This window comes from Alligator mississippiensis, chromosome 7, assembly GCF_030867095.1.
Source record: "Alligator mississippiensis isolate rAllMis1 chromosome 7, rAllMis1, whole genome shotgun sequence".
Classification (NCBI taxonomy): domain Eukaryota; kingdom Metazoa; phylum Chordata; order Crocodylia; family Alligatoridae; genus Alligator; species Alligator mississippiensis.
The window spans coordinates 13,428,574-13,437,171 of NC_081830.1; the positions used below are offsets into that span (position 1 = coordinate 13,428,574).

At 47.6% G+C, this 8,598-nt stretch overlaps 1 protein-coding gene across 1 annotated transcript; it reads left to right on the forward strand.

Annotated features, from left to right (window-relative positions):
* Positions 1 to 504: 504 nt before the first annotated feature.
* LOC132251759 (olfactory receptor 14A16-like) lies at positions 505 to 987 on the forward strand (the record flags this gene model as incomplete). Its single annotated transcript, XM_059731691.1, has 1 exon — positions 505 to 987. A coding segment is annotated over one exon (483 nt), but the record flags the coding sequence as incomplete, so codon positions are not given.
* Between the last annotated feature and the right edge of the window lie 7,611 nt (positions 988 to 8,598).

Consider the following 8,598-nt stretch of genomic DNA (forward strand, 5'->3'; position numbering starts at 1 on the left):
CTGAAAATAAAGTGGCACTATAAAAAAAATAAGACATGCATGACTGTAGACAGGAAAGGTGGGGTTATTCTCTTGCTTGCTTGTGTCCTCACCACAGTCATTCATTTCCCTCCACAGGCATCCCAAAAGGCACTGTGGATGATGACGTCCAATTGCACCGCCGTGAATGAGTTCCTGCTCCTGGGGTTCTCCGATGCCCTGGGATTGCACATCTTGCACTTGGCCACATTTCTAACAATATACCTGGCAGCCCTGATTGGCAATCTCCTTGTTATCACACTCATAGCCTTTGACAGTCACCTCCACACCCCGATGTACTTCTTCCTCCTCAATCTGTCAGTCCTCGACATCGGATCCATCTCTGTCATTGTTCCCAAATCCATGGCTAATGCCATACTGAAGACCAGGCTGATTTCCTATTCTGGATGTGTCACCAAAATTTTTCTTGTCCTCTTTTTCATTTCAGCAGACCTCGCCATCCTCACTATCATGGCTTATGACTGATACATCACCATCTGCAAACCACTGCACTATGCGACAGTGATGAACAGGAGAGCTTGTCTGCAAATGGCAGCGATGGCCTGGAGCGCTGCTCTTCTGAACTCTGCCCTGCACACGGGGAACACCTTTAGGCTGCCCTTCTGCCACTCCAACATCGTCAACCAGTTCTTCTGTGAAATCCCCCAGCTCCTTAGGATTTCTTTCTCAGAGCTGTTTACTAGTGAAATTCAGATTATTATCTCTAGTGCATGTTTAGGTCTTGTTTGTATTGTGTTTACATTTGTGTCTTATATTCAGATATTCACTACTGTACTTAGACTCCCCTCTGAGCAGGGCCGGCATAAAGCAGTTTCCACCTGTCTTCCTCACCTCTTTGTTGTTGCCTTGCTGGCTAGCACTGCTCTGATTGCCTATATGAAGCCCACATCTGGGTCCCCATCAGCTCTGGACCTCGTGGTGTCTGTTCTCTATTCCATGATCCCACCAATGATGAATCCGGTCATCTACAGCATGAGAAACAAGGACATCAAAGCAGCACTGTGGAAACTGGTGAGATGGAAGTGGTTTATTCAGAAGGTATCAGTTATTCTCCAGTGACTGGTTTTACTGAACATTTTTATAGAATCAATCAACTGTGTTATTAATACGGATTAATTGAATCAATGTCTGTTGTGTTTCTTTAGTTTAAAATAGCCTCTGTATCTAATTTTTATCTTGTGTCTCCCTGAACTAGTTGGTTTCTAAGATGCTGCTCTGCCCTAGCTAATGCCTTTGTATCTATTGAATTTTATCTTTGATTCTGATGCTGTCATTTGTTACTGCACTATTGCAACATTTTTTACATACCTCCTATATCCCCTTTAATCCCTGGTGGAGAATATCACTGTTTTTTTCTCTGTTCTGGGTTAAAAAGTTTTCTTGAGGTTTGATTATTTGGGATCTGGAAGGAGGGTATGAGAAGGTTTGAAAGGAGAGTGATAATGGCTTTTAGCTAGTAGGTGCCAGTGATTACGCAGGTGCTGGGACATTCAGTCATGCTTTCCTGTATGGGTTTTGCAAGGCAGCTAATGATTTTCCTCCACACAATGCCAAAGGGATGGAAATGATTTTTTGTAAGTGTCTACACACTTGGGCTCCTGTGCACGTCATGACTGTAGTGATGCTGGGTTTTGGTTGTCCTTGTATTTCACTATAGGGAAACTGTAGATAATTTGGGATTGCCATAGTTAAACCTGGGGATGTTGGAAGGTGAATTAACTATGTTCAAGCTGCCAGTCCCTCAGTGTTTCCATGACACGTATCAGCTCCTTTCACCTTTCCAACAAGCAGCCTATACTAAGAACTCCAATAAAGCCAACAGTGTGGCTTTACCTAGTTTCCTTCTACAGCCTTTCCAAGCACAGACCACAATCCGGTACTCTATAACTGCATGGAAATTGGGACTGCTATCCCATGGGAGATCCTGCAAAATATGAACTGTGTTGTTATTTCAAATAAAGAATAATAGTCAACATTTTCCAGCATTCCCCAGAGAACAAGATTTTCCAAAAGAAAAAGAAATATTTCAGCTCACATAAAATACTTCTGGCAGTCCAGGAAAGTGCCCAAAATTGAAATCCAAAAAGGGCAATTTTGGAAGTAATGAATTGGATTCTTTTGACTGATAGGAACTCATCCTGTTGTGCAATTTGAAGCTAGTTTCAGCAAGGTGCTTGAAGCAAAGAAGAAAGGGAACTCCTGCACAGAGCTGAAAGGGAGTGAGGTTGTAAAATCTCCATCTTTAAAGGTTTTTAAGACTGGCATCGAAAAAGCCATTGTTGATATGCTCCAGTTGGGGTGGATAGCCTCTTGAGGTCTGTTTGAACCCTAATTCTATTATTATATGAGGAGAGTAGTGTTGTAAAGCTCTGAGAGATGTTTTACCTGTAGCTAACTCTGCTCTAAACCTATGACTAATAGAATCATAGAAAATTAGGCTTGGAAGGGACCTCTGGAGATCATCTTGTTCAACCCTCTGCTGAAAGCAGGACCATCCTCAACTAGGTCATCTCACCCGAGGCTTTGTCTGGCTGGGTCTTAAAACATCCACGGATGGGTGTTCCCAACCCTCTGTGGGTAATCTGTTCCAGTGTTTTATTACTCTCCTCATGGGACAGTTTTTCCTAATATTTAGCCTAAACTTCCCTTGCTGCAACTTGAGACTATTGCTCCTTGTTTGATCATCTGCCCCCACTGAGAACAATTTGGCTCCATCCTCTTTGTAACCACCCTTGAGGGAGTTGAAGGCTGCTATTAAACACCTACTTGGTCTTCTCTTCTTCACACTAAATAAGCCCAGTTCCCTCAGCCTTTTCTCTAACTCATGTACTCTAGCCCCCTAACCATTTTTCTTGCCCTCTATCTAGTCTGTCTCCATCTTTTTAGTACTGGGAGGTCCAAAACTGGACACAGTACTCCAGATGTGGCCTCACCAGTGCAAAAGAGGGGAAAAGCCACTTCCTTCCATCTGCTGGTAATGCTCCTGCTAATGCAGCACAATTGCCATTAGCCTTCGTGACAACAGTGGGACACTGTTGGCATATATTAATCTTCTGGTCCACTCTAACATCTAGGTCCTTTTCTGCAGAGCTGCTGCTTAGCCAGTTGGTCCCCAGTCTCTACCAGTGCATGGGATTGTTCCATCCTACATGCAGGATTTTGCACTTGTCCTTACTGAACCTCATGAGATTTCTTTTGGTTCATTCCTACAATTTGTTGAGGGCTCTCTGAATCATAGCCCTGCTCTCCAGCATATCTACTGCCCGTTCCCCCCAGCTTAGTGTCATTTGCAGACTTGCTGAGGGTGCACTTTATGCCATCTTCCCTGTTGTCAGCAACAATATTAAACAAAACTGGTTCCAGGCCCAACCCCTGGTGAGGGGGGCGGCAGGGAGGGCAGCGGGGACCCCCTGCTTGTCTGGCCGCTGGGGGACTCCTGCCTTCTCAACTGGCCTCCGGGGGTACGATGACCCCAGAAGGTAGAAAACCCCTGGCTTAATGACTTACTGCCTATATCTGTATCTGTCTCCAGACCCTGCCCACCTCGGAAGAGCTCACACAACTTTTAGGACAGGGGTAGGCAACCCCCCGCCCGGGTGCCAAAGTGTGGCACTCGAAAACATTTTGCTTGGCACGCATGCCTCTGGGTGGATGGCAGGGAAGGGGCCGGGGCTGTCTGGCCACCAGGATCAGGCCCTTGGTGGCTCCCCCACCATCCGCCCCGGGCATGCCAACATCTTACAAGTTGAAGTTGTGGGCGTTCTTGGCACTCTGCCCAAAAACTTGGCCCTGTTTTAGGAGCTTCCCAACAGCCAGACTGTCACTGCCTCGAGTGAGCACCTTAGCACGTGACACCCCAAATACCCCTTATTTTTTAAAATCCGATTAGCCCTTCTAGGGCCGGAGGAACTGGCCTCCTCATATCTCGTATCTCTCTCAGTTGTTTTTCTCTCTTTATGTTCCATTATTGTGTGATAGAGGATATCTGTTATCTCATCTACAAACCATGTCATTATATTTGTAACTGCATCAGTTATCTCCTTGGTCTTGTTTTTCTGTAGCAGGAACAAATGAGAAAGGGCAGTGAAGGTGTTAATTAATTCCTTCATTCTCCCTTCTGCACAGGGCAACAGCGCTCTCCTGGGTGTGATTCAAACTCATAGGATAAATAATAATAGCCTCCCATGAAAAGCAGTCTCAATTCATAGACGCTCAGGTTGGAAGGGACCTCAACTGATCGCTGAGTCCGACCCCCTGCCCAGGCAGCAAAGATCACTGGGGTCAGGGTGGGATATAAATCTAACAGAATAAATATAGGAAATAAAGAAACAGCCAGTTCAGGAAAGGTCAGTGAAGGACTGATTAGGGTCAGCATTGCTTCTCCCCGAGCTTGTTTCTGAAAGGCCAACATGAAGAACATGGAAGAAAATGCTGACCATGTTGAAGGCCCGGGGAGATTTGTCACTGATTTCAGCAGGGCCAGGGTTCCCCCACGTGAGCTGAGAGATGACTTAATTTCCCCCCTGCCGAGAAAGCACTTATCAGCTAGCTCGCTTCCCCTTAGAGAAAATGAATCAATTAATTTGCAGACATTTAATCCATCTCCTACCAAAACTCAAAGGCTGTGCTCTCCCTGGGCAGTGCCGCCCCCTGCTCTTCCTCGCAATGAGGCATCTAAACACTGTCTGCTGTGCAGCTTTTATGGTTTTCAAGGATGGTGCAGGCTTTTGCTAATGAGCACCCTCACCCCAGTACAGAAGGAAAATAGTTGTGCCCCCATTTTGCATTTAGCAGCTTTGACCCAATTCCACTATCTACTAATCTGTGGCCACCAGGTTGTAGTGCCTTCGGTAGTTTGGTCATGCCGTTGTTTCCCTTGGTGTTAAGCAAAGGGTATCTGTCACACAACCCATCCCAACACAGCACATCTTGTAGCATTATATCCTGCTCACTTGTTTCTGAAAAGACCATGGAAGATTGTGGGGAACGATGCCATTTGGGCGTGCGAGTCCTGCACAATAATACATGTCATGGCAGGTGCAGGTCATCTTCCAGTTCTGACATCTCCCCATGCCCCGACTTCTTACCTGGGAGGAGGATCTTTTCTTGTTTGTGCCTTTATTAGCAATTGGCACAAATCTAGGCTGCTGGTGTCCTGACAGGAAAAGCACTAAATGCTAGGATAGTCCTAAATGTTGAGTGTAAACTGCTTGCAGGTCTAGCAGTTTGTGTTGCAGGCTCTGCTATAAAAGCACAACTCTGGGTTGAGTAAGGGTGAAAGCTTGGCCCTACTGAATTAAATGGGAGTTTGGCCTTTGGTGTAGCCAGAGTTTTGCCTGAGCTACATAGCCATTTTAATGGAAAGACAGTGAAAAGGCAGATGCAACAGTGGAGACAATACCAGGAGATCAGGATCTTTGAGCTCTGTAGCACTCTGCTCATCAAATTTAAAAACCACCAGGGCCCAGTCGGTTCTGTGTTGGACCCTGATCCTGCAAACGTTGATGCACCGTGCTAAGAAGCAAGCATGGAGCAGTCCTGTTGAGCTCCCTGGGATCACAGACATGCTTGAAATAAGGCACGTGCATCTTGTTAGATTGGGGCTGCAGTCATCAACTTCTTTGTGACTGTCTCGATAGACTTGCCAGCAGACCCATAGGCTACTATTGACTCAAGCCATTGACTGATGGCCTTGTTAAGGTATATATGAATTATATATACATATATTTGTAAATTGTACTGTGGCTTTGTTTCTAACCTTCATTGCTTTATGAACCACATTGTGGGTTTTTTTGCTTTGTCGTTTTTTAGGTCCGTCCATCTGAATTTTTTTTCTGAGAAGCTTGTGAGTGTTTTGTACTCTGTCAAAACCCTGGCTGAATCTGCTGAGAAACATAAACAGTGGGTTACTATCACTTCTGCTGCAATCAGTGTCTGCACCACTCCCCGCTTTACCCAGGTTTCTTTTTGCTAAAGGGATTGTTGTTTTTTTGAACAGATACCAAGAAGTTGCTAATACCATTTGTGAACCAGAGCTTGGAGGTTGGCAAACTGTTTCACGGGAGAGTATTGCTGATGAATCAACACGGGCCATGTCCTGCCTTTGCAAAGGCACAATGAGAGTGGAAGGATGCCCCTTTCCCTGATGAGCCAGGACAGGGAGCATGCTCCATCTCTCTCTTCTCTAGGAGATGTTATAAGTCACCTTCCACATGCATTTTATAGTAAAGCCTTGCAGTGGGATCTGAGATATCCAACTGAGTGCTTGGATGCTTGGCAGGGAGCCAGGAATGAGGAAAAATGGCACTGGGACAAGATCAAGTTGGAGGGGACCCCAAAGCAGAGGTCAGGCTTGTTGGGGGCAGAGAGTGTGCACAGGGCCCTGGGGTCACTCGAGTGAAGCCCTCTTCAGACTCCTGAACCTCCAGGAGTCTCCCCACTCTTGTGCGCTCAGCAAATTTCTGTGAGCCTTACTCATAAAGTGTGGCCCTCCCCCCCACCCTCTCTAGACTGGTGGCCGGAGAGGTGGACAGCCCATTGTATCGCAGTCACCTTGTGCTAAGCAACCATCTGGCCATTGTCTCTTAGCATCAAATGCTCTGCTCCATGATTGGCTACGCCTGACTTATTTGAATAAAGGCTGTATCCTTCCTCCCAGTAGGGTTGGAGTACTGTTGTAGCCATGGTGGTCTGGGCAATATGCAAGGATCAAGGTGATTTTAGGGACATCTTTTCTGTGACCAACCATATAGTTGCGAAAGAATTCCCCACTTCATTTCTATTTTTTCTGCCATGTTTTTCTCCTTGTCACAGACTTTTTGCTTAGTTAGAGAAGTTTCTGGGCACCAGGTGCCCTTCTGCTGTGTCCCTGTCTAACACTGCTCCCAAATTTGACACCTGGTCCAATAAAAGTCACCCCAAAGGTGTCTCCCCCCCCCCCTTCCTTCTCACTTGCACTGCCTGTGTCAGGCACAGAGAGACAGAGTCCCTAGCCACAAGCTTGACTTCCTCACCCCCTCCTCCTCTTGCCCAACCCTTCTCCTTCCTGCCCACCCACTTGAGCCCTCCCAGTCCCCCCAGATCCCTTCAAGCACAGCACAGCTGCTCTGCACAACCAGGGGTAGGACTAGGGGATGGCAGGAGGAGAAGGGAAGGGAGAAGTAAGGGAGGGTGGAAAGGCCCCTGTGGACATCAGAGGAGGGTGGGGGGAGCTCTTGTTCAATGTGCAGCGGTCCAACTCCGGTGCTGCTGTACTGAAAACTAAAGGGTTGCTTCATGTCTCAGCCACTGGGAATCAAGCACAGAGTGACAGACAGCTGGACAGACAGACAGAGCTGCAGGGGAACATGGGGCTCAAAGCTCCCACCCATTCAAAGGGCGCAGCTACCACAGTCCAAACATTTTAGGGGAACTGAACTGGCTGAGATTTGGCAGAGATCACAAATGGCTCTTTCAACAAAGTTACTCCCGTGTTGTTACATGCCAGGGCCCTGTGACCTGGGCCTGAATTGCAGCCTGTGACTGAGAAGGGCCATAGCCCTGAACTCATTAACTATGAGGAAGGGTTGAGGACCAAGAAGAGAGAGGGACCCAACTGCACCGCTTGGCCCAAACCTGAGAGCTTTGGGGGGTGGCACCTTTGGGACAGGAGGGATGGGCAGATAAGATGGGTGGCCCTGCAACTAGAAATAGGAATCAGATTCTCCCTCACCTGTATCAGCTTCAGCCAGAGAGACCTGCCACCATGAAGGTGTGTTCAGGTCTGAGCCTCTGGCCTGGGGCTCTGCACCTGGCCCTGCAGGCTGATGTCAGCCCTCTATGAGGTCACTGCCCCTCTGGCCCAATGGCTGATCTCCTACCGACTCATGCCTGTGAGCTCACAGTGTGCCCCACCCAGCTGGACCCATCCCCTGCCCGTAGCAGCCCCTTCATCGTCTAGTCCAGCATATCCTGTATCCCATCCTTGATAGTGCCCAGTGCCCGAGGCTGGAGAGACCAGGACAGGACAACCCTGCCCTGCACAAGGCGGGGGCTAGCCTGGCCAGAGTGGGGACAGCTCTGCCAAAGCCCGTGTAGTGTGTGCAAGATGTCCAGCAGTGTGTGAGACAAAACCAAGGGTGTTTAACTCAAGCACTAGTGCCCCTCCTCCCCTCCCCCGCCGCGCATGCGAAGAACATGTGTAGAGTGGCTTCAAGAGCCATTCTGATGAATGTGATGCTCTGGGAGTTATAATTAGTGTCCCATGCTGAAAAATGGCAGTGGGGGTGCTTTAACTACAGCTCATTGAAAGTGCTTTAGTTAAAGCACCCTGGCCACCATTTTTCAGTGCAGGGACAATGGTACACGTGATGCTGGAGTCTGTTGGAGCATGGTATTTGCCAAGCTCTAGCAGACTCAAGTCTGCTCCCACATGCCTTGCTGCATGTCTACAGGCACCCCAAGTGACAAAACCAAGTGGAAAACATGGGATGATCCTCTCCAAAACCAATATGCCCATCTTTGCTTCATGACTTTGCTTTACTTACGTTTCTTTTATAATTAACTGATGTACACTATAGT